The 27,191-nt window shown below is 44.0% G+C and overlaps 2 protein-coding genes across 3 annotated transcripts in view; both read right to left on the bottom strand.

Moving 5' to 3' along the window:
* FERRY3 (FERRY endosomal RAB5 effector complex subunit 3) overlaps positions 1-15,707 on the bottom strand; it is a 31,431-nt gene extending 15,724 nt beyond the window's left edge. The window contains exons 1-9 of the mRNA XM_072145414.1: positions 15,519-15,707; positions 12,789-12,977; positions 8,955-9,100; positions 7,878-8,059; positions 7,552-7,651; positions 3,974-4,095; positions 2,747-2,853; positions 2,470-2,667; positions 800-928 (exon numbers count right to left, since the gene is read on the bottom strand). Coding sequence (XP_072001515.1) covers positions 800-928; positions 2,470-2,667; positions 2,747-2,853; positions 3,974-4,095; positions 7,552-7,651; positions 7,878-8,059; positions 8,955-9,100; positions 12,789-12,966 — 1,162 coding nt within the window. The 5' untranslated portion in view covers positions 12,967-12,977; positions 15,519-15,707. The remainder of the gene's footprint in view (positions 1-799; positions 929-2,469; positions 2,668-2,746; positions 2,854-3,973; positions 4,096-7,551; positions 7,652-7,877; positions 8,060-8,954; positions 9,101-12,788; positions 12,978-15,518) is intronic.
* A 1,053-nt stretch (positions 15,708-16,760) lies between these two features.
* Positions 16,761-26,643, bottom strand: RAD51AP1 (RAD51 associated protein 1). 2 transcript variants are annotated; one of them, XM_072145411.1, is made up of 10 exons: positions 26,492-26,637; positions 26,221-26,379; positions 25,704-25,753; positions 23,684-23,813; positions 22,370-22,479; positions 20,961-21,050; positions 19,913-20,062; positions 19,618-19,767; positions 17,934-18,077; positions 16,761-17,758 (listed from the first exon to the last, which is right to left on the bottom strand). In XM_072145411.1, the coding sequence occupies exons 2-10, from the start codon at positions 26,235-26,237 to the stop codon at positions 17,631-17,633; spliced, it is 969 nt and encodes a 322-aa protein (XP_072001512.1). In that variant the 5' UTR covers positions 26,238-26,379; positions 26,492-26,637; the 3' UTR covers positions 16,761-17,630. The 2 variants fall into 2 exon arrangements, with proteins under 2 accessions (XP_072001512.1, XP_072001514.1); XM_072145413.1 differs by lacking the exon at positions 26,221-26,379 and having other exon boundaries at positions 26,492-26,643.
* Positions 26,644-27,191: the final 548 nt, after the last annotated feature.

Here is a 27,191-nt window from a genome sequence, read left to right as displayed (position 1 = left end):
CTTCATTATATATTCACGTCACCGGGGAGGGAAGGGGCCTGAGCTGTTTACAACCCTCCGGCCTTATCCCACCTATACAAGCACATTAAAGGGGTTGTAGGTTAACAACAAGCTGATCGGTGAGGGTCCAACTGCTGGGACCCCCGTTTGGTTCCCACTAAATGGTTAAGGGTCAGGTCCGGCATACTTACTGCTGCTCCAATGAATAGTATGGGAGCAGCAAAAATCATTCACTGCACAATCATTCACTGTCTAGGAGATACCAAAGCGCTGCGCTCAGCAATTTTTAACGTTCTGATACTATAGAATTGAGTTACTGTACAGATGCTGGAAATGACCTTCAACACTTTTGTGAGAACGGAGGCGAGTTCCCTTGGGTTTTTTTTGGTCACCCCCAACTCTTTACAGGCTTGTGCCGAATTCCTGGAAAGCCCCTTTAATGTCACTATGTAGGGTATGCCTGGATTTTTATGATGGGTGATTAAAATTTAATCAGTGGGGGTCCGAAACAGGCAGCCCTTACTGATTAGGATCATAGTGTTCTGGCAATGTGGTATCTTCCCTGCTCGTGAAGCACAGCGTCCTACAGTGCGTAGTGGCTGGACTTAGAATTGCACCTCAGCCTCATTCATGTGGCACATCGCAACTCTATGTACCAGCAGATTTTGAGGGGTGCAGGTTGTATGAACATACCCTAGCAGTGTATCACTTGGGTCGATGGGTGGGGACCCAGTAGATGGAGCGGTGCAGGGTTTGGCTTGGCAGAATACCCCTTTATCCGTGCAGTAACCTCACTTACCTTGTTGGTGTTTTGCCTTCTGGCTCCTCTGTGCCCGGGCATAGAGCACCACCTGCTGCACCACATCCAGCTGCTCCTGCAGCTGCGGGAAATGGAAGTCGGTGCATTCCTGGCAGACGGTGGCAAAGTCTGATGGCAATGGAGAAAAAAAGTTCAGAATTACTATAAAAAATTCCAATTCTCATCATCATTGACTAATACATAGTTCTGAATCTCCGAGTATGGGAGACAAGCTAGTAACCAGAAGCAGCGGGAAGCATATACTATATAGAAGTGAGGTTGGAGGAGTACAGTGTGGGTCTGGAAGAGTACAGTGTGGGTCTGGAAGAGTACAGTGTGGGGCTGGAAGAGTACAGTGTGGGGCTGGAAGAGTACAGTGTGGGGCTGGAAGAGTACAGTGTGGGGCTGGAAGAGTACAGTGTGGGGCTGGAAGAGTACAGTGTGAGGCTGGAAGAGTACAGTGTGAGGCTGGAAGAGTACAGTGTGAGGCTGGAAGAGCACAGTGTGGGGCTGGAAGAGCACAGTGTGGAGCTGGAAGAGTACAGTGTGGGGCTGGAAGAGTACAGTGTGGGGCTGGAAGAGTACAGTGTGGGGGCTGGAAGAGTACAGTGTGGGGCTGGAAGAGTACAGTGTGGGGCTGGAAGAGTACAGTGTGGGGCTGGAAGAGTACAGTGTGGGGCTGGAAGAGTACAGTGTGGGGCTGGAAGAGTACAGTGTGGGGCTGGAAGAGTACAGTGTGGGGCTGGAAGAGTACAGTGTGGGGCTGGAAGAGTACAGTGTGGGGCTGGAAGAGTACAGTGTGGGGTTGTAGCAGTGCAGTGTGAGGTTGTAGCAGTGCAGTGTGGGGTTGTAGAAGTACAGTGTGGGGTTGGAGCAGTACAGTGTGGGGTTGGAGTAGTACAGTGTGGGGCTGGAGTAGTGCAGTGTGGGGCTGGAGTAGTGCAGTGTGGGGTTGTAGCAGTGCAGTGTGGGGTTGTAGCAGTGCAGTGTGGGGTTGTAGCAGTGCAGTGTGGGGTTGGAGCAGTGCAGTGTGGGGTTGGAGCAGTACAGTGTGGGGTTGTAGCAGTGCAGTGTGGGGTTGGAGCAGTGCAGTGTGGGGTTGTAGCAGTGCAGTGTGGGGTTGTAGCAGTACAGTGTGGGGTTGGAGCAGTACAGTGTGGGGTTGGAGCAGTACAGTGTGGGGTTGGAGTAGTACAGTGTGGGGCTGGAGTAGTACAGTGTGGGGCTGGAATAGTACAGTGTGGGGTTGTAGCAGTGCAGTGTGGGGCTGGAATAGTACAGTGCGGGGTTGGAGTAGTACTGTGTGGGGTTGGAGTAGTACAGTGTGGGGTTGGAGTAGTACAGTGTGGGGTTGGAGGAGTACAGTGCGGGGTTGGAGGAGTACAGTGCGGGGTTGGAGGAGTACAGTGTGGGGTTGGAGTAGTACAGTGTGAGGTTGGAGTAGTACAGTGCGGGGTTGGAGTAGTACAGTGTGGGGTTGGAGTAGTACAGCAGTGTGGGGTTGGGGTAGTACAGAGCGGGGTTGGAGTAGTACAGTGTGGGGTTGTATTAGTACAGGGTAGGGTTGGAGGAGTACAGTGTGGGGTTGCAGTTTTGCAGTGTGAGGTTGGCTTCCTGTAGAAACAGCGCCACATCTGTCCACAGGCTATGTGTGGTACTGCAGCGTTTACCTCTTTTGATGCCGCTGTATGAGTTGATGCGGTTGTCCACCAGCAGCACCAGGCCGCACAGGGAGGTGGAGTACAGGGACAGGGCTGTCTGGAGCCGGTGCAGCTTTACTCCGCTGCGGTGGTTGCGCTTGTGTCGGCAGAAGTCCAGCATGTCCGCCCGCAGCAGCCGCAGGTTGTGCATGGTCTTTAACTGCGCGCCTAGGGAGAGGATGAAGAGCGATGTCACTAACCCTAATCCTGGGTGCAGGGTCACAAGGGAGGTACAAGAAACTCTTACCTAAGTGTATGGTAAAACTTTCCTCCAGCTGCCCGTGCTCCTCATACATCACCTGACCCGGGTCTGCCGATTCTTGGAAGCGGTTCGGCTGAACTTTAATTTCATCACTAAGAAGGAGAGAAGAGAGATCGAGGTTACCGACATGTTACCGACTGTGTGGGCGGAGCCATCAGGACTCTCACTGCCATTCACTGTGTGTGGGCGGGGTAATCAGGACTCTCACTGTCAATCACTGTGTGTGGGCGGAGTAATCAGGACTCTCACTGTCATTCACTGTGTGTGGGCGGAGTAATCAGGACTCTCACTGTCAATCACTGTGTGTGGGCGGAGTAATCAGGACTCTCACTGTCAATCACTGTGTGTGGGCGGAGTAATCAGGACTCTCACTATCAATCACTGTGTGTGGGCGGAGCAATCAGGACTCTCACTGCCAATCACTGTGTGTGAGTGGAGTAATCAGGACTCTCACTGTCAATCACTGTGTGTGGGCGGGGTAATCAGGACTCTCACTGTCAATCACTGTGTGTGGGCGGAGTAATCAGGACTCTCACTGTCAATCACTGTGTGTGGGCGGAGTAATCAGGACTCTCACTGTCAATCACTGTGTGTGGGCGGAGTAATCAGGACTCTCACTGTCAATCACTGTGTGTGGGCGGAGCAATCAGGACTCTCACTGCCAATCACTGTGTGTGAGTGGAGTAATCAGGACTCTCACTGTCAATCACTGTGTGTGGGCGGGGTAATAAGGACTCTCACTGTCAATCACTGTGTGTGAGTGGAGTAATCAGGACTCTCACTGTCAATCACTGTGTGTGGGCGGAGTAATCAGGACTCTCACTGTCAATCACTGTGTGTGAGTGGAGTAATCAGGACTCTCACTGTCAATCACTGTGTGTGAGTGGAGTAATCAGGACTCTCACTGTCAATCACTGTGTGTGGGCGGGGTAATCAGGACTCTCACTGTCAATCACTGTGTGTGGGTGGAGTAATCAGGACTCTCACTGTCAATAACTGTGTGTGAGTGGAGTAATCAGGACTCTCACTGCCAATCACTGTGTGTGGGCGGGGTAATCAGGACTCTCACTGTCAATCACTGTGTGTGGGTGGAGTAATCAGGACTCTCACTGCCAATCACTGTGTGTGGGCGGGGTAATCAGGACTCTCACTGTCAATCACTGTGTGTGGGTGGAGTAAGCAGTAAGAACCCCTCCTACAGTCTCTTCTCACCTTATAAAGCTGTTGTTTGGGTTCTTGAGGTCCTGGTGTAACTTTATCACCCATTCCTGGTATTCCTGCTTCTGGATGGTAGATAGCTGTATCAGCTCTGTGCTCCACTTATTTTCTAGAATCTGACAAAAAATGTATGGAGGGATCATTACCAGTGGTTCTTCTGTCAGGATAATCCCCTTTTATCCATCAGCTGCCTTAAAGGAGAGGTCTAAATATAATAATGTATATATAATGTGCTGTATAAGTGCATGCAGACCTTGTATGAGGGAGCCAGGTCCTCCAGGCTGCAGCGTCTTTCTGCTCTAATAATGGGGGTACTAAGGACGAAGACCTCCACATGTAATATATAGGGGGTCTCCAGCAGTTGCAACCTCCACAAAAGGTATATAGGGAATCCCAGGAGTAGCCATCATATGCACATAAAATATAATAGGTCTTATAGGGCTATGACCTCCACATATAATGTTTGGGGGAGTCCCAAGCTTTACATATTATATAGAAGGTGACCAAAGTGGCTTGGACCTCCTCATATGATACATGTAGGGTGTCATATGCATCCATGACCCTCACATATAATATATAGGGGGTCCTATACATCTATGACCCTCACATATAATATATAGGGGGTCCTATGCATCCATGACCTCACATATAAAATATAGGCAGTCCTATGCATCCATGACCCTCACATATAATATATAGGCAGTCCTATGCATCCATGACCTCACATATAATATATAGGGGGTCCTATGCATCCATGACCTCACATATAATATATAGGCAGTCCTATGCATCCATGACCTCACATATAAAATATAGGGGGTCCTATGCATCCATGACCTCACATATAATATATAGGGGGTCCTATGCATCCATGACCTCACATATAAAATATAGGGGGTCCTATGCATCCATGACCTCACATATAATATATAGGCAGTCCTATGCATCCATGACCTCACATATAAAATATAGGGGGTCCTATGCATCCATGACCTCACATATAATATATAGGGGGTCCTATGCATCCATGACCTCACATATAATATATAGGGGGTCCTATGCATCCATGACCTCACATATAATATATAGGGGGTCCTATGCATCCATGACCTCACATATAATATATAGGCAGTCCTATGCATCCATGACCTCACATATAAAATATAGGGGGTCCTATGCATCCATGACCTCACATATAATATATAGGGGGTCCCATGCATCCATGACCTCACATATAATATATAAGGAGTCCTATATATCCATGACCTCACATATAATATATAAGGAGTCCTATGCATCCATGACCTCACATATAATATATAGGGGGTCCTATGTATCCATGACCTCACATATAATATATAGGCAGTCCTATGCATCCATGACCTCACATATAATATATAAGGAGTCCTATATATCCATGACCTCACATATAATATATAGGCAGTCCTATGCATCCATGACCTCACATATAATATATAGGGGGTCCTATGTATCCATGACCTCACATATAATATATAGGCAGTCCTATGCATCCATGACCTCACATATAATATATAAGGAGTCCTATATATCCATGACCTCACATATAATATATAGGCAGTCCTATGCATCCATGACCTCACATATAATATATAGGGGGTCCTATGTATCCATGACCTCACATATAATATATAGGCAGTCCTATGCATCCATGACCTCACATATAATATATAAAGGGTCCTATGCATCCATGACCTCACATATAATATATAAGGAGTCCTATATATCCATGACCTCACATATAATATATAGGCAGTCCTATGCATCCATGACCTCACATATAATATATAGGGGGTCCTATGCATCCATGACCTCACATATAATATATAGGCAGTCCTATGCATCCATGACCTCACATATAATATATAGGCAGTCCTATGCATCCATAACCTCACATATAATATATAAGGAGTCCTATATATCCATGACCTCACATATAATATATAAGGAGTCCTATATATCCATGACCTCACATATAATATATAAGGATTCCTATATATCCATGACCTCACATATAATATATAGGGGGTCCTATGCATCCATGACCTCACATATAATATATAGGCAGTCCTATGCATCCATAACCTCACATATAATATATAAGGAGTCCTATATATCCATGACCTCACATATAATATATAGGCAGTCCTATGCATCCATGACCTCACATATAATATATAGGGGGTCCTATGCATCCATGACCTCACATATAATATATAGGCAGTCCTATGCATCCATGACCTCACATATAATATATAGGCAGTCCTATGCATCCATAACCTCACATATAATATATAAGGAGTCCTATATATCCATGACCTCACATATAATATATAAGGAGTCCTATATATCCATGACCTCACATATAATATATAAGGAGTCCTATATATCCATGACCTCACATATAATATATAAGGATTCCTATATATCCATGACCTCACATATAATATATAGGGGGTCCTATGCATCCATGACCTCACATATAATATATAAGGAGTCCTATATATCCATGACCTCACATATAATATATAGGCAGTCCTATGCATCCATAACCTCACATATAATATATAAGGAGTCCTATATATCCATGACCTCACATATAATATATAAGGAGTCCTATATATCCATGACCTCACATATAATATATAAGGAGTCCTATATATCCATGACCTCACATATAATATATAAGGATTCCTATATATCCATGACCTCACATATAATATATAGGGGGTCCTATGCATCCATGACCTCACATATAATATATAGGCAGTCCTATGCATCCATGACCCTCACATATAATATATAGGGGGTCCTATGCATCCATAACCTCACATATAATATATAAGGAGTCCTATATATCCATGACCTCACATATAATATATAGGCAGTCCTATGCATCCATGACCTCACATATAATATATAGGCAGTCCTATGCATCCATGACCTCACATATAATATATAAAGGGTCCTATGCATCCATGACCTCACATATAATATATAGGGGGTCCTATGCATCCATGACCTCACATATAATATATAAGGAGTCCTATATATCCATGACCTCACATATAATATATAGGCAGTCTTATACATCCATGACCTCACATATAATATATAGGGGGTCCTATGCATCCATAACCTCACATATAATATATAAGGAGTCCTATATATCCATGACCTCACATATAATATATAGGCAGTCCTATGCATCCATGACCTCACATATAATATATAGGCAGTCCTATGCATCCATGACCTCACATATAATATATAGGGGGTCCTATGCATCCATGACCTCACATATAATATATAAAGGGTCCTATGCATCCATGACCTCACATATAATATATAGGGGGTCCTATGCATCCATAACCTCACATATAATATAAAAGGAGTCCTATATATCCACGACCTCACACATAACCTATATTTGGTCTCAAGAAGCTCTAGCCTCTACATACAACAAAGAGTAAGAAGTGGCTATGATTTCCAAATATAACCCATAGGGGGTCCCAAGGTGCTATGCTGTGTACCTGTTGAGACTCAAAATGCTGAGCGGCTACCGAGTTGACATCTTGGTCACTTAATGACTTGCCCAGTTCCTGCATCACCTTATTCATCTCCAAGCCTTGCCTGCAGGGAAAGAGTAAAACACCGAAGAGTAAAGATTTTACTCTAGATAGATTTTTGTTGCCACTAGAGGGAGCTCACCGTGCATGTAATTACTCAATTATAACTCAGTACCCACAGAGCTCCCCCTAGTGGTGGCTACATGCATCTAGAATCTCATCATGTAACTTTATCCTGCCCATGTGAAAGTTACACAGACGCTTTCCCAAAACTCAATACATAAAATCACCTCTCTCGCAACTTCTTCAGCTCCACGTCCCGCTCCCCTAGCAGCTCCGAGATGCTGACAAAGTAGTTGTGCTCCAGGTTCAGAAGGGTTTCCGAGGCCGGGGAGTGAATGAGGTCATGATAAATGTCGGCAAAATCTTCATCCCAGTTGGGCTCCTCTGGACGGGCATGTTCTAGTGTGGTCTGCAGGGAGGGAGGATCAGTATAGTTTAGCTCAGCACAATTTAAAGTGAACCTGTCCTCCAAATCGGCCTCCTTTTATTCAATTTTACTTACCTTAATGTGGACCTGACACTTTTTCAACATTTTTTAAGCTCAAATCCGTCAGAACCTCAGTTATTCCTCCTGGAAATGTGTGACTCTATTGACTGCTGGGTAATACCAATTGATGGCGTTTCCCTTCACAGCCTGATACTGTCCAATCAGAACTGCCAGAAAGTGTCAGGACACTCTTGATTGACAAATCGTAGGGTGATGCTCATTTCCAGGAGGATAAACAGAGGGACAACGCCATGAAGAGATCTAAGATGGTAGTATAGGTAATGACATGTCCGGAGAGGTGATGAGCCCTCTTTAAGGGTTCACACTTTGACAATCGACTGTAGTTAAACGGCTTTGGGGGTCTCTTTCGCCCTAATAAGATCCCAATTGGTCACCAAACAGATCTTCAACTTATTGATAGGGGGAAGGGACATCTATATTCAGCAGTGCCATGCCTGGCCATGAGCGCCTTCTTCATCCCCTGTGTTCTGAATGTGGTTTAGATGTCCTAATGTCCAAAATATATCAGAATTTATGTTATCCCCTAGCAGCAGCGCTCTACTGCCCCCTAGTTGTCACTCTTTATATCAGCCATCTGTATAAGAGCTGCATTCTACTAGGGTGTAGGCTTCTGCCTTCCCCAGAGGGTCAGATATGACTCATTTCTTAAAGGGCTATTCTTACTTAAACGTTCAGCAAGACAGCGCCCCTTCCCCTTCCCAAATTCATCGATCCCGGACAATCCCTTTAAGCCGCTTGCACAACCTATGGATGCAGAAATGATTCACTGACTGCAAGCAGAGATCTTGTTTCTCACCACGGTATAGGCTCTCATCCAGGTATTGGCCAAGGTTCCCGCGTTCACCTGCCCCGAGCTCACCGCCTCCAGCGCCTGCTCAGCGTCTCTGTCAAAATCTTTGATGGTTTCCTCCTCCACAAACTGCTTCAGAGATTTCTTCAGGTCTTATAGAAAGAGGAAGAAAAATAATCCATAATCACGTGTTCTCTAGGGTATTATTATCCGAGCACATACATAATCGTAGAGTACACATAATACTGTCATACTGTATATAGATAATACTGCCAAACTGTGCTCAAATAATAGCACCATAGAGTACACATAATACTGTCATACTGTATATAGATAATACTGCCAAACTGTGCTCAAATAATAGCACCATAGAGTACACACATAATACTGCCATACTGTATATAGATAATACTGCCAAACTGTGCTCAAATAATAGCACCATAGAGTACACACATAATACTGTCATACTGTATATAGATAATACTGCCAAACTGTGCTCAAATAATAGCACCATAGAGTACACATAATACTGTCATACTGTATATAGATAATACTGCCAAACTGTGCTCAAATAATAGCACCATAGAGTACACACATAATACTGTCATACTGTATATAGATAACACTGCCAAACTGTGCTCAAATAATAACACCATAGAGTACACACATAATACTGTCATAGTGTATATAGATAATACTGCCAAACTGTGCTCAAATAATAGCACCATAGAGTACACATAATACTGTCATACTGTATATAGATAATACTGCCAAACTGTGCTCAAATAATAGCACCATAGAGTACACACATAATACTGTCATACTGTATATAGATAACACTGCCAAACTGTGCTCAAATAATAACACCATAGAGTACACACATAATACTGTCATAGTGTATATAGATAATACTGCCAAACTGTGCTCAAATAATAGCACCATAGAGTACACATAATACTGTCATACTGTATATAGATAATACTGCCAAACTGTGCTCAAATAATAGCACCATAGAGTACACATAATACTGTCATACTGTATATAGATAATACTGCCAAACTGTGCTCAAATAATAGCACCATAGAGTACACATAATACTGTCATACTGTATATAGATAATACTGCCAAACTGTGCTCAAATAATAGCACCATAGAGTACACATAATACTGTCATACTGTATATAGATAATACTGCCAAACTGTGCTCAAATAATAGCACCATAGAGTACACATAATACTGTCATACTGTATATAGATAATACTGCCAAACTGTGCTCAAATAATAGCACCATAGAGTACACATAGTACTGTCATACTGTATATAGATAATACTGCCAAACTGTGCTCAAATAATAGCACCATAGAGTACACATAATACTGTCATACTGTATATAGATAATACTGCCAAACTGTGCTCAAATAATAGCACCATAGAGTACACACATAATACTGTATATAGATAATGCAGCCAAACTGTGCTAAAAAAAAAGCACCATAGAGTACACACATAATACTGTCATACTGTATATAGATAATACTGCCAAACTGTGCTCAAATAATAGCACCATAGAGTACACACATAATACTGTCATAGTGTATATAGATAATACTGCCAAACTGTGCTCAAATAATAGCACCATAGAGTACACACATAATACTGTCATAGTGTATATAAATAACACTGCCAAACTGTGCTCAAATAATAGCACCATAGAGTACACACATAATACTGTATATAGATAATGCAGCCAAACTGTGCTCAAATAATAGCACCATAGAGTACATGCATAATACTGTCATACTGTATATAGATAATACTGCCAAACTGTGCTCAAATAATAGCACCATAGAGTACACACATAATACTGTCATAGTGTATATAAATAACACTGCCAAACTGTGCTCAAATAATAGCACCATAGAGTACACACATATTACTGTATATAGATAATGCAGCCAAACTGTGCTCAAATAATAGCACCATAGAGTACACGCATAATACTGTCATACTGTATATAGATAATACTGCCAAACTGTGCTCAAATAATAGCACCATAGAGTACACACATAATACTGTCATACTGTATATAGATAACACTGCCAAACTGTGCCCAAATAATAGCACCATAGAGTACACACATAATACTGTCATACTGTATATAGATAAAACTACCAAACTGTGCCCAAATAATAGCACCATAGAGTACACACATAATACTGTCATACTGTATATAGATAAAACTACCAAAATGTGCTCAAATAATAGCACCATAGAGTACACACATAATACTGTATATAGATAATGCAGCCAAACTGTGCTCAAATAATAGCACCATAGAGTACACACATAATACTGTCATACTGTATATAGATAATACTGCCAAACTGTGCCCAAATAATAACACCATAGAGTACACACATAATACTGTCATACTGTATATAGATAACACTGCCAAACTGTGCTCAAATAATAGCACCATAGAGTGCACGCATAATAATCTCATACAGTATGCATACAACATAGGGTATGTACATACTACATCTACACTTCAAAACATACTATATAGATTATCAGCAAACTAATTTCTCTACCGTGCTAAAATAATATTACCATGTAATACCAACATACTACCGTCATGATGTGCATGTATAGAAGCCAAATAGTGACAGCATACTACCTACATAATACAGCCATATAGTCTCATCTACTACACACATAATATTACCATACAGTAACACATAATACTGACAAAACAATATCAAGATAGAGAGAACACATAATACCGCCATAGGGTGCTACATACTACCCTCATATAGTTTGCCATTACTGATAACATTACGCATGATATACATACTGCTATACATTGCTTAAATAATGTCCCCATACACTACCCACATAATATTCTCCTACCGCGATCAAACAATAACATGACGGAGTGTGCACATAATGCCGCCATAGAGTTTTTCACACTACCCTCATATAGTGCTACATCGGGGTCTAAAACAAGAGAGAAAACTAACATAATACCGCCATAGTCTTCATAAAGGTGTCATACAGCCCTAATATAATACCGCCACAATGTGTTCTGTTATGAATATATTATGAAGCCATACAATGCATCAATAATACCGCCATACGGTATTCACATAACACACGCTGTACCTCCATAGTGCAATACATTGCCAATATAATACCGCCATCATGTGTATATGTATAAAATATTATGAAGCCATACCATGCCCATATAAAAACACCTTATAGTAAGCACATAATACCGTCATAGTGTGTCTATATAATACCGTATGTGGTGTCATATTTACACCAATTTTTGTTTTTGTTTGATTTTTTGCTTTGGATATGAGTTTTTTCCCTTATATTTAAACCTAGATCAACCAATCACAAAGCAGCTTTCATTTTTACCAATGTGGTCTGGAAATGAAACTTGTTGTGATTGGTTGCAATGAGCAACACAATTTTCCAGGGCCTGTAATTGAAAACTGGGCATGTGGTAAAATGAAAGCAGCGCTGTGATTGGCTGCTATGGATAACAGGGAGGGTTTAGATGAGTCACGCTCAATATACAGGAACTTCTGTTAGTAGCAACCAATCACAGTGCAGCTTTCATTTTATCAGAGTGGTTTGCAAACTCAAAGATGCGCTCTCATTGGTTGCTAGGAGATACATGGACGGTTTTGAGGCCTAGAGATTTAGGCCCAACTCCAGGCCTGAGTCGACATGACGTGGTTTTCCTCTGCAAGTTCCTGAGGAAACAACACCCCAATGTGGGTGTATTCTCTGCAACGCCCCCTACCTACCAGAAGGAGAAATAGATCCCTCACCTTGTTCTATGAAGCAGGGAAGGTCATGGAGCAGCACGAGACGTCCATGTAAGTGATCAAGGTTCTCCTGGACCGGAAACTGCAGAGGAACAGTCAGGACAAAGCTCTGCGACCCGGCCCCGAACGTATACACAAAATCCCGCTCCACGTAACTGGGGTTCACTTTCCCAGGCTTCATCGTGTCTCCAACTACAAGAGAATCAGCAGAATAGTGAGTGCAGCTCTGGAGTATAATACAGGAAGTAACTCAGGATCAGTACAGGATAAGTAATGTCATGTATGTACACAGTGACTGCACCAGCAGCAGAATAGTGAGTGCAGCTCTGGAGTATAATACAGGAAGTAACTCAGGATCAGTACAGGATAAGTAATGTCATGTATGTACACAGTGACTGCACCAGCAGCAGAATAGTGAGTGCTGCTCTGGAGTATAATACAGGATGTAACTCAGGATCAGTACAGGATAAGTGATGTCATGTATGTACCCAGTGACTGCACCAGCAGCAGAATAGTGAGTGCAGCTCTGGGGTATAATACAGGATGTAACTCAGGATCAGTACAGGATAAGTCATGTCATGTATGTACACAGTGACTGCACCAGCAGCAGAATAGTGAGTGCAGCTCTGGGGTATAATACAGGATGTAACTCAGGATCAGTACAGGATAAGTAATGTCATGTATGTACACAGTGACTGCACCAGCAGCAGAATAGTGAGTGCAGCTCTGGAGTATAATACAGGATGTAACTCAGGATCAGTACAGGATAAGTCATGTCATGTATGTACACAGAGACTGTACCAGCAGCAGAATAGTGAGTGCAGCTCTGGAGTATAATACAGGATGTAACTCAGGATCAGTACAGGATAAGTAATGTCATGTATGTACACAGTGACTGCAGCGGCAGCAGAATAGTGAGTGCAGCTCTGTGGTATAATACAGGATGTAACTCAGGATCAGTACAGGATAAGTAATGTCATGTATGTACACAGTGACTGCACCAGCAGCAGAATAGTGAGTGCAGCTCTGGAGTATAATACAGGATGTAACTCAGGATCAGTACAGGATAAGTAATGTCATGTATGTACACAGTGACTGCGCCAGCAGCAGAATAGTGAGTGCAGCTCTGGAGTATAATACAGGAGGTAACTCAGGATCAGTACAGGATAAGTAATGTCATGTATGTACACAGTGACTGCACCAGCAGCAGAATAGTGAGTACAGCTCTGGGGTATAATACAGGAGGTAACTCAGGATCAGTACAGGATAAGTAATGTCATGTATGTACCCAGTGACTGCACCAGCAGCAGAATAGTGAGTGCAGCTCTGGGGTATAATACAGGATGTAACTCAGGATCAGTACAGGATAAGTAATGTCATGTATGTACACAGTGACTGCACCAGCAGCAGAATAGTGAGTGCAGCTCTGGGGTATAATACAGGATGTAACTCAGGATCAGTACAGGATAAGTAATGTCATGTATGTACACAGTGACTGCACCAGCAGCAGAATAGTGAGTGCAGCTCTGGGGTATAATACAGGATGTAACTCAGGATCAGTACAGGATAAGTAATGTCATGTATGTACACAGTGACTGCACCAGCAGCATAATAGTGAGTGCAGCTCTGGGGTATAATACAGGATGTAACTCAGGATCAGTACAGGATAAGTAATATCATGTATGTACACAGTGACTGCACCAGCAGCAGAATAGTGAGTGCAGCTCTGGAGTATAATACAGGATGTAACTCAGGATCAGTACAGGATAAGTAATGTCATGTATGTACACAGTGACTGCACCAGCAGCAGAATAGTGAGTGCAGCTCTGGGGTATAATACAGGATGTAACTCAGGATCAGTACAGGATAAGTAATGTCATGTATGTACACAGTGACTGCACCACCAGCAGAATAGTGAGTGCAGCTCTGGAGTATAATACAGGATGTAACTCAGGATCAGTACAGGATAAGTAATGTCATGTATGTACCCAGTGACTGCACCAGCAGCAGAATAGTGAGTACAGCTCTGGGGTATAATACAGGATGTAACTCAGGATCAGTACAGGATAAGTAATGTCATGTATGTACACAGTGACTGCACCAGCAGCAGAATAGTGAGTGCAGCTCTGGGGTATAATACAGGATGTAACTCAGGATCAGTACAGGATAAGTAATGTCATGTATGTACCCAGTGACTGCACCAGCAGCAGAATAGTGAGTGCAGCTCTGGGGTATAATACAGGATGTAACTCAGGATCAGTACAGGATAAGTAATATCATGTATGTACACAGTGACTGCACCAGCAGCAGAATAGTGAGTGCAGCTCTGGGGTATTATACAGGATGTAACTCAGGATCAGTACAGGATAAGTAATGTCATGTATGTACACAGTGACTGCACCAGCAGCAGAATAGTGAGTGCAGCTCTGGAGTATAATACAGGATGTAACTCAGGATCAGTACAGGATAAGTAATGTCATGTATGTACACAGTGACTGCACCAGCAGCAGAATAGTGAGTGCAGCTCTGGAGTATAATACAGGATGTAACTCAGGATCAGTACAGGATAAGTAATGTCATGTATGTACACAGTGACTGCACCAGCAGCAGAATAGTGAGTGCAGCTCTGGGGTATAGGTGAGGAGTAGGACATTATATCAGGGTACATGATGAGCTGTGCACTGCGCCCTCTAGCGCTGCTCCTGTGACATGTAGCGGGGTTGTAGCACTGACCTAATCCTCCGCCTGCAGCACAGCGCCCTCTGGTGTCCTCTCCGCTGCCGCCCCCGTTACACTGTGGATGTTGTACCGGAGCCGGTCACTCCCCGGGCGGGTATTTCACATCCACAGAATCTTCATAACAAATCCATGACAGGCGCCATCTTTCCGTACAACCCATGAACCTTAGCGGACTACGGATAGCCGCCGAGACCAAACAGGCCTATTGACATGAATCCATCAATTAGCGGTAGACTAGAGCTCCATCTAGTGCTCACATCAGACATAACAGGCAGATTTGTAGTGGAAATTGCAGGTGCATGAGATTTTTTTTTTTACTTTTTTAAATCTTAAAACTTTCTTAAAGTTTATTGAATAAAGACAGATATGGATTAGAAAAAAAGCTGTATGCCAGTCAGAATAGGATTGTGGTTGTAAGTGGTATGTGGTGTGGTGAGTGCGTGTCCAGTGTTAGGTCCGAAGGTTAAACTAGGGTCCAATAGCCTAATTTTTCTCAAAATTGCTACATTTAATGTGTGATCTATAAAAACGTGCAGCAAATAATCACAATTGGTAAAAACACGTAAAGTTGTAGCTGTGCGATACAATACTAGACTATTGGATAGGAGTCTGAATTTTGGTGGTCCTACCACTGGGACCCTCAGTGATGACAAGGACTACAAGTCCCATAAAAGATAGTAGACTGGAGGTCACACATGCCGATGAACACTCCATTCACATCAGTTCTTGTGATCATCGGGGGTCCCAGAAGCCGGACCCTTAAAGACCCTTATCCCTGTGCGATTTTAGGGCAGACCCCCATGTGCTCAGATTGATAACCACTACATAGGAAAGCTCATGGATTTCATATGAATAAAGGTCGGATCCTCTAGACCATCAGTTAATGAGGGATTTCTGGCTTTAATATATTGATGAACTATCCGGGTCCGACCTGCAGATAGAATAGCTCCGTTCTCTTTATAGTGGACAAACTGTGTTACTGCTCCAGGCCAATACAGGGGAGGCAGCTGATCATTTTGTGTCCAGTCGCTGGATCCCCATGGATCTCATATTGATGATCCACAATGATATCTGCAGGGCTGTGCTCCCCCCATTGTTTGATGTGTGCTGGATAGTAGTCACTATAAAGCCCATCGTACATGTCTGAACTGCAATACCAAGTACAGCCAATAAGCGGCGCTGTGCAGATACATACATTGTCTATTCTCCACTCAGAAATAAGCAAATGCTCAAGTGTAAAGTAATAAAATATTGACTTTTATTCCATTCTGGACAGACTATATTACAATGTGATTATTCCCGGGTCACAAAGAACTGGAGAGGGACTAAAAACAGGGTTTATACACACACACACACACACAAATAAAATACACCAGAGGGGGCGCTATACAAGAGCAGTATATAAAAGACATACAGACAGTGACAATGCAAGTCATCATTCAGCTTTCCAAGAAACTGATCGGATTATAAAACATTCTCAGGTCCGGACAATATTTAGAAGTTTATCCTAGAAAATAAAATAATTTTTTGGGGGGAGTAAAAGTCTGCAGGGAGGTTTGGGGTCTGATACCTCTTAGGGGCATCAGACGCCTACGAGTCCAGGTCTCCAAAGCCCCTGCATCCGTCTTCTGTGTTACATGGCGGTCATCCTTACAGTAAATCCACCTTCAAACCTAAAACACCAGGGGCACTTCCTCATAGATCCGGGCACTGTGACTGTGGTAATCATCTTATATTTGCTATCCATGGCCTCCTTCCTTCTAAAATCAACTTTTAAATTATGCTAATGAGACTGAAGGGCCCTTGGGGGTGTTACCAGAGCCCCTCTGTGATACAGATTCACAGGCTGTTACAGTGTGTAGGAGCATGCCCCACCTCCCTACTGTGTGCTGAAACTTCTTCTGCTGCAGTGAGATTACATCAGGCAGAGGAAGGCGAGACAGTGTAACGGCCTGTGCAGCCAGAGCAATTTAAAAAAAAACTTAATTTTAGAAGGAGGGCAAGGATAACAGATATAAGAAGATACCACAGTCATGGTGCCTGGTACTCCCTGGTTTATCATGATGGATTTTGATGGTAGATTTCCTTAACGTCAGATGTCATGGCTCAGTGCAGGGCAGGGGTCGGGTGTAATGGCTTCACCCTCGCTAGTCTTGACAGGCCGAGGCGAAGACCTTGATTCGGAGACTTCACGGCGACTCCTCCCAGAGGACTCCTCACTGCACCCGATGAAGCTGCAGAGAGACAAAGATGAATTTATATATTGACACGAATTCCCTGTATATCTGCATGCACAGCCGGGGGGTGGGGAAATTGTCAAGAAGGAGCTAAAAAAGCGCTAGATTGATGACTATGGAGGGAATGAGGATGAAGGCCGGGCCGGCAGTGGGGAGCGATAAGTGAGGGTACCTGGAGGCGTCCACGCCGGTCTCTTCATGCCCACCGGAGGACTGCTGTGGCTGTGCACTGAGGGCCTGGAGGCGCCGGGGGAACTGACCGGCGCTTTCCTTTCTGGCATCGGCTTTATTTTAATGGTGATTGGAGTAAGAGGCGCTGCAAAACGACAAAAAGATAAAGTCACACTAGGCTACAGGTCACGGATGGTAAGAGGCTGCGTATGGTCGCCCCATCCGGATATCGGAAGTCCAAACTCATACGTGTCCGACATCCAGCTGAACAGGACATGCAGAGCCTCGCTACATACACTACACGCCTGGAGGGACAGAGACTTTACTTGAAGGAAACCGGTCACCAGATTCCACCTCATTAAACTACCCCCCCCCACCCCCCACCCCTCAGGTCCTTCCCAGAATTCCCTCTCTTATGTGAAATCTCTAACCGTGATTATTTTCAATTTTTAAGGTTCCATTTTTTCGCTCCCCTCCTTTGAAAATCAATAGCTTTTTTATTTTTCTGTGCACAGAGCTGCAAGTGGGCTCGTTTTCGGTCTCTTTATAGTGACCGTATTTAATATTCAATGCCAAGTACTAGGAAGCTAATAACTTTTTTTCATATTTCAGTGTACAGACCTGTGTAAGGTGCCATTTATTTTTTTCAAAGTCAATTTGGTGGTTCCCGAGGGGCTTTGTCAACGGAGGTCAAAATGTTGACACCCACTATTGGTGCCGGGAACAATTGTGGATGTTTACTGCAATATTCAGCTAATAGGCAGCTGATATGGAGAGGGTTCAGCCTGTGAGGCCGCTCTATACTCCCTAAATGGACCCGTGACATACTAATACATCACAAGTCGATTCGGAGGTATAAGATAAGAATCTCATCTCCCGGGTCGCAAAAAAGCTTGTGGTTCTGTGATCTTCATAACCAGCAAACTTTATCTGCAGTTATTCACCAGTCTGCTCTGGTTCTGCAGATCACAGAACCACAAGCCTGATGCAATCTGGAAGATGAGATTCTTATCTTTAATATGACACCAGCACCATGTTTCCAGCACCGCTCTTCAAGGGTCTACAGTGATCAGGAGGCACAGAAATAGACTGGTCTGTAGATGGGACCACCCTGGCACTACACAGTGTGTCCAGCTACGTCTGCTGGCCATATTGATGGCCTAGAGCAGAGCCACATCGGCCTTGTGGTCGCCCTTAAAGGGCCAAATGTAATTTCACTGTATGAATTTATCTACTCAATTTGTTTAGTAATCTCATTTTCCAGGTCGCAAAAAGCTTGTGGTTCTGTGATCTACCGAACTAGAAATACAGACAGAGATTCCAAAGGTGGAATTAGATCTTTATCTGTAGTGCACATTACCAATTAGGTCTTTACCTGTTTCCGGTTCTGCAGATCACAGAACCACAAGCCCGATGTAAACTGGAAGATGAGATTCTTATCTTTAATATGACACCAGCACCATGTTTCTATGTAATATAGAACTGAAGATAAGGGCTTTGAAAAGGACATTCTGGAAAGGACATTTCATCCCTAACCTGAGGGGGTTGCGAGTTTAATGGGATAAAATTTGGTGACACTGTGGACAAGGGTGTCTTTTCCCAGCACAGAAAACAAACACCCCCTCCAAAATCTGGGACTGTGATATACATTATTGTGGTACCTCTGACCATCCTCTCAATCTCACCAGTTTTCTGTGTCTTGGACACAGTTTTCTCCTTCTTTTCCCTCTTTGGCTTCTGCTTCGCTGCTTTACTAGTTGCTGGTTTCTTGGTTTTTTTAACTTCGAATTCTTCATCCTCTCCACTAAAACTTGAGTCGCTCTCAGAGTCATCATCTGCAAGATACGTGGACAAGTCAAGAGGTTACACTCACCCCAAAGATCTGGAGGACCACTAAAGCAAAGAGCGACAGGTCTTAAAGTGCACACAACGCTGATGCCCTATGAAGTAGTTGTGGGATCTGTGTGATACAGTACATACCGGCTACTGGATTAAACTCATCCGCCTCCTCTTCATCGCCGCTTTCTTCTGTCAGGAGTTTCCTCTGCTCTGTTATGGCCCTAGAAGCGGCTTGTCTGCAGCCTCGGGCTCTACTTGCATCTTCATTGTCGTCTGTGATCTCATCTAGACCTGAGGAGTCAAGCAGAAAGGTCAAGGTTTGACTCAGTAGTGAGTAAATACTGGATGCAAGTATCTCAATATCTCTAGAAGATTTTGCTTTCTGTATCTGTGCGCTGGAGCCGGGTGATAACAGGAGATGCGGCCACTACCCAAGGAGAGGGGAATATCTGAATGACGGACACAGTTTTGCCTTATAATGAATCAACCATCCTAATCCATAAAAATCAACAAATCACAAGAGAAGTTGGATCTATAAGCCATCCCCAACGTGCCCCCCAGAGTGGACCTAGAATACTGGAGACCCTACCCCACCTACTCTTCTCCTTCCTGTTACAGGGCAGTGCCGCGGCCAGAGCAGGAGAGGAGCCGAGCGGTAAGTACAGAACAGCTGACATCAGGTCCCCCCTTGCTTCAGCCGCTGCACTGCCCTGGATCCCAATGCTGGCAAATACTGCCAGTGACAGGAGTCAGGGCAGAGCAGGAGATACCAGGTGCGGTGAGCATCAATGAGTACAGTCATCAATGAAGGATAATAATTCCTTTATTTATATAGCGCACACAGATACCGCAGCGCTGCACAGAGCTTGCCATATCAGTCCCTGTCCACAATGGGGCTCACACTCTAATCAACCTACCAGTATGTTTTGGAGCATGGGAGGAAACCGGAGGACCCAAAGGAAACCCACGAAAACACGGAGAGAACATACAAACTCTTTGCAGATGTTGACCCTGGGACTTGAACCCAGGACCCCAGCTATGCAAGGCTGTAATGCTAACCCACTGAGCCACCATGCCTTGGTCTCTGGGGGAAGCAGCACAAGGGTTGTGCAACAAATTATCTAAAGTAAGAAAACCCCTTCAAGGGACTCATCTTTATTATTGCATACAGGGCAGAAAAAGAAATTACCTAGAGAGCCGCTGTCTATGCTGCAATTGGAGAAGGAGGTTTCTGCCACATCCGGGTCTTTTATCAACCTGTGAGCATCTTCTAGAGTTCCTGGAGAACACAAGACATGAGTCACTGGGATGTTCATAGAAGAAATAAGGAGAAATAAGGGTGTATCACAGAGAGCAACAAAAACAAAAAACAAGCGTAGGACTGTATAGGAAAACCCAAAGCTTAAAGGGGAGGTGTGGAGTTTTAAAAATAACATGGATGCTTTCTTGCCACATACAGCGCCACAACTCACCATGGTTTGTTCTGATATTGCACCTCAGCTGCGTAGAGATGAATGGAGCTTAGCTGCAATACCTGGAAGAAAGCAGCCATATTTTTCAACCTCCGGACAAGCCCTTTAAAATTTAGTTGCAACACTCAGGATTTCCCGATTCCAGGTGTTTCAGAAGTCCTATAAACATTTAAAGGCTCTCACTCTGCAGGCATCCTCCCCACCGACCTCAGAGAGGAGTAAAGATTTTAAAGGCATTGGGGGAAGAGGGGGGAATCTAGAGACCTCTCCTTACACAGGTTTATCAGATTATAGCAGTTTTGACCCCCAATATCCCTCTTCAAGGGTCTGCAGTGATGAGGAGGCAAGCACAGCCATAGACTGGTTACTGTAGATGAAACCGAGCTGCCACTACATAGTGTGCACAGCAATGTCAGCTACCGGATCGCCATGGCCCCTTAGCTTAGCAGATTGTTGGGGGGTGCCGAGAACCAGATCCCATATTGATGGCCTAGAGCACAGCCACATCAGCCTTGTGGTTGCTCTAAAAAATGGCCAAATGTAATTCTATGACTGTATAAATTTAGCTACTCGATTTGCTTAGTAGTTACATTTATACAGTATCATCCTTATAGCCATTTGACACAGAAGTCATCTACTCCCTCCTGTGTGCCGTTTCTAAAGCCGGCAGACGTGATGACATCGGAGCGGGTACAGCCACTGCACAAGGTGGGAGTGGGAAGAGGCGAGTATCCGAGTCCCCTACCCCCCAGCAGCGCATGCTAGAACCTAGAGTCATGTGTCCCTCCGTTCAGGTCCTGCACTATGTAGGATTCAATGAATCAGCTGTGACTGCAGTTTTCCTTTAAAAACCAGGAAATTGACTCCTCTTTAAATGATATTTTCCAATCAATGATATTTATAGCAACTTTCACAGGATAAGTTGAAAAGCTGCAGATCCCATTAATGATGAAAATATGCGTTTGTTTCAGTGGAGATTATGGAAAAATCACAGTCATTGACTTTGAGGATAAAGGTGAAGATCTCATGGGTGAAATGTAACCGTCTATCCTCAAAATGGTGAGTGAAAGGCAATGCTACAAGAGTGATCACACACGTATGTACAGGTCCGGGAGTATACACGTACCATTACTGGGGGTATTCTCATCATTCTCTATAATGACAGACGTCTCCTTCACAGACAGAGCCAAAGCAACTTCTAGATCCCTCTGATATAGTTTATCTGTCAGAGGCAGCCTAAAAACACACAAAAAAAGATACTTTTTATATCATAAATCATAGCTAAACCTTCCCGTAATGTGATGCGTTATTACAACAAGGTAACATATTAAACTTCAGAGTGGCATCTTATTCTGTGGGCACAGCAGCCTATGGCAACCACTGGTATTACAGAACAACACTACTGCTGCTGCTAGCTAAAGCCCCCTTGGATTTGGCTCAGAAACATGAGTTGTCACATAACATCGCATCATGTGAACGGATACGTAGCCCAGAGCCTAGGAGGCTTAGCCTTGCCTGAGCACACGCTGCTAAAGGGGTTCTACAAAGTTTGATTATCATCTGCTATTTACAGAACATGGGATAACAATCTGATCTATGGAGGATTGGAGAACAGATCCCCAATTATGACAAGAATAGGGGTCCTGTTCGCACTAATTAATGGAACAGCAGGTCGAGCAAGTGTCCTACTGCACCATTCATTACTAAGGGAGTTTTGCAAATTGCCAAATTTGCACTCTCATTTATTTATCTTATGAGAGTCTGCAAGATACCAGAGCTCTGTGCTCAGCACCACTCCAGTAGTAATGAATGGAGCTGTAGGACACTTATTTGGACTGCTGCTTCATAAATGAGTGAGAACGAGACACTGGTTATAGCCACGGGTGTGGATCCAAACAGACAAACCCTGACCGGTCAGATTGTCATCCCCTGCCCTGTGGATATGTAGTAGCTCAGCGCTCTATGAAACAGGCCTGGCACGGACAGTGAAGTCCCCGGCCCCTTCCCTTGTACTGGAGGGTAAGGGTATAGCACAGTGATGGCGAACCTTTTAGAGGCCGAGTGCCCAAACTACAACAAAGACCCGCTTATTTATCACAAAGTGCCAACACAGAAATTTGATTTTGATTTATACTCCCTTCTCTGTCACAGTTTTCATTGATACCAGCACCTGAGGACACCAATAAAGCAGGTGATAGTCCCAGGTAGAGCTGTCACTTTAAAATAGCTCTGTGCACAGCAAGTCCTGGGCTGTCTGGGACTGCAGGAAGATACCTGGAGTCATCTCTGGTGATGGCCTGAGTGCCCACAGAAAGGGCTCCGAGTGCCACCTCTGGCACCAGTGCCATAGGTTAGCCATCACTGGTATAGCACATTACATCACTGATGCGTGTGATCCCCTCCAGAAGCTTGTGTCTCCTTCTATACAGAATCCACTCACCTCTTGTTTTGGGAATTGTTCGGTGTGACCTCTTCCTTTTGAATTTTCTTTACCGTTTTTTCCTTTTTTTCTTTCTTGATCTCCACCCGTGCTTTTTTACTTACAGGAGCAGATACTGCAAAATCTCCATCTGTGGGAGAAAAAATTGTATGAAGAATACTGACCCTCAGAGGACTATTATGGGCCCAGGAATGTATGGATGTTATGGCCCCTACAAGTCTGGAATCACTTCCTACATCTGGTACTAGAATCAGCTTCTTGGGGGATGGAGGATGTGTCCCTTCTGCTGCTTTCAATCTGCAGTTTCTGGACCTTTGGAGGACCTTCAAAGATCCTGAAATGGATCTTGCATATATGTGTATTGAGAGCAGGAACATATGCATCAGGATTTTATGGGTGTAGGCCCCTCTGAACATAAAATTTGGTGTTGGTGGGGGGGTTGGGTGGCTATGGGCCTCCAAGAAGGCTTCGGTGACAGGCTACCACCATTATTATACAGGCAGTCAGCGGGTTATGTACAATGTACAAGATAGGTTCCATAGGTTTGTTCTTAAGTTGAATTTGTATGCAGGTCGGAACTGTATTTTTTAATGGTAAAAAAATTTTGCCCCAGTGATAATTGGAGTTTCAAAATGTTTTGCTGTAATGGGACCAAGGATTATCAATAAAGCTTCATTACAGACACCTTACAGCTGATCATTGCAGTCTGGGACTATAGTAACATCCAGAGAGGTCACAGTGGGCAGAGGTGTCCGTCTTTAACTATGGGTCGTCTGTAAGTCAGGTGTCCTTAAGTAGGGGATCGCCTGTAATCCACTACTGATCAGTGTCTTGTGGTCATTGTAATTGTCAGCTTCAAATGATTCCCAAATTTTTTATACAGCAGCCACAAGCTGTCCGACAATTACACTGTACCCCGCCGCAGCGTTTGAAAGCGTTACCGGAGGTTTCCGGTAACGCTATCACTCTAACACTGCGGAGTTTGTTCAAGCACTAGGAGCTGCTTACTTTAGTAAGATCTCCTAGTGCCGATAAATTGGGGGACAGGTCCTCTTTAAATCGCCATGTAAATACACAACATAAAAACTCCAAGTTAATTCTAGAAGACGGGTGCAGCTGTATTATTACCTATTGGTTTCCACCTGGGGTTATATATAGCACTGCACTAAGATATATTTTCTGGGATCTTTTTGTGCTGTACTGTAGTAGATGGTGCTTCTATAGAGAATCAAGTAGCCCCTTGAGTTGACAGGCAATGCAGCCCTCCACTGGAGTGTCCTGTGTACTAGAACTTTCCTTTAAATGGATTATTTCATAACCTTTTCAGACACCCCTTGTTCATGACTCTCCAACCTGTTAACCAGACATTGCTAACAATTTGCTCTCATTCTGGAAGACCTAATCTGCCTATTACATGTCTGCCTGGAAGAACGTATAGACCTATATATGAAGGGAGGCACAGCAGTGGTGTATACATTTATTATTACATATCTGTCATATGTGCAGGAGCCCTAAGAGATATAGATAGAGATCTATCGATATAGATATCTATCCCGATAGAGATATAGATATATAGAAACATAGAAGATGAGACATAGGGGGTAACTTACTAAGGGCCCGAATCACAACCGGTTTTTGGCCGATTTTCCCTTTATTGCCCTGGGATTTTGGCGCACGCGATCGGATTGTGGCGCATCGGTGCCGGCATGCACGCAACGGAAATCGGGGGGCGTGGCTGTCAGAAAACCCGTCGCTTGACACGCGCTTTACCTGCACCCAGCAATGGATCGTGAACTCCAGTGAACTCCGGCAAACTTCAGCGCAGCAGCGACACCTGGTGGACATCGGGCGCACTACCTTAGTGAATCACGGCAGAACCCGAATCCTCCACAGAGAACGCGCCGCTGGATCGCGACAGGACCGGGTAAGTAAATCTGCCCCATAGATAGACATGTGATCGATAGATAGAAAGAGATAGATATAGAAATATAGAAGATGAGACCTAGATAGACAGACTTACCATCATCTTCCAAGTCCAAAAACTGTGAATAATCCACCGATTTCTTATTCCTGCAAAATATATTTAGACTTTTTATTAAATGAGACAAAAGAAAAAAAAAAAACAACCTTTCTTGACAATGGGACATACATTTTATTAGTCTCCAGACACCTAAAAATTTGTAAGAAACACAGAGAAAGAAGCATTGGTTATCTTACACGACCCCTGTCATACAGATTCGGAAGCTTCCCATGCACCCCCTGGAGCAGTGGTGCCCTGATATGGACATGTGACCTCAGTGATCGCAGCAGGGGTTAAATTGGTTCATGTTGGGGTGTCATGGCTATAGGGCAAGATGTAGAGACTGACATGGACCTGGGGAAAGTCAGAACAGGGGTAGCATGGGAATCTGACATGAACATTAGTTTTATTTTATTAATTGCAAGAATTAGCAGCAAAATGATGGTGTATGGACATGCCCTTGTGCATACACATACGTATAATAACCCTTACCATCCATAATGTACAGATCACCTACCTGGAGGGTCTGTCCATAGTGCGGAGGTAATACAGAAGCCCCTGTGTGACAATTACATCTCATCCCCCGGCTCGGGGCTCCGCTCTCCCACACACACAACTCAAAACTCCCGCGCAGTGTTTGCCTCTGACTATTCACGTCCGCACATTCGTCAAAAAGCTCCATTGTAAAAAATATGAAATATTTGCCTCAGCTTTAGAACTACACTTTATAAACTGTACACTCGGTAACGCTTTTACCGGCGGCGAGAAATATTAAATAAACAACACACCTGGCCATGGACCGGAAAGCGACGAATCTGCGGCGGGTAAATATACGCGGTGCGGTCACGTGATCATCCTAGGGCTTACTAAACGTTTCCTTGGTAATGCTTATAGACTTGACTGATCACATGACCATACCATAGGGATATAGCGCCTGCTGCTGTCCAGCCTTGTTCTGATGTAGCAGTATTATGTAGTGAGACACCTATAGGCGACAACCAGAATTGCACACACTCGTTTCTTTTAAATTAAAATTGAAATCGTGTTATTTGGGTAAAAATGAAGCCAAGGACTCATAATCAGATTGGCCAGGTCAAAAATGTCCAAACTCCCGTAATGAAGGGTTACTCCCCAGTTATGGGCACTGTTAGTGGGCACAACCAGGAACTACATCCCATTGAAATCAATAAGAGGCTGTTGGGAATTAATTTTTACACAAAACACCCCCTTATAGGCTCATATGGGGTTCTGGGTCTGCACCCTCTGCAAATCCTCTAGTAATAGTAAATGGGGTATTGGCAGTGCTGTGGTAGCAGCTACTACGGGGCCTGCAGTGTCAGGGGGGCCCGGCGGTGCTGAGTGCAGGAGCAGTTGGGAGGATATTGTGCCTTACATGACATGCGGCACATTATGTACACCGCTGCTTGAGTAATAAGAATTATTGCTGGGACAACTTCCAGGTCACAAAGTCCAATTCTTTCTGTCTGC

The sequence above is a fragment of the Engystomops pustulosus genome, chromosome 4 (assembly GCF_040894005.1).
Source record: "Engystomops pustulosus chromosome 4, aEngPut4.maternal, whole genome shotgun sequence".
In the NCBI taxonomy this organism is placed as follows: Eukaryota; Metazoa; Chordata; class Amphibia; order Anura; family Leptodactylidae; genus Engystomops; species Engystomops pustulosus.
Note: the sequence above shows the minus strand (reverse complement) of the source record. Positions and strands in the feature narration are given on the sequence as shown.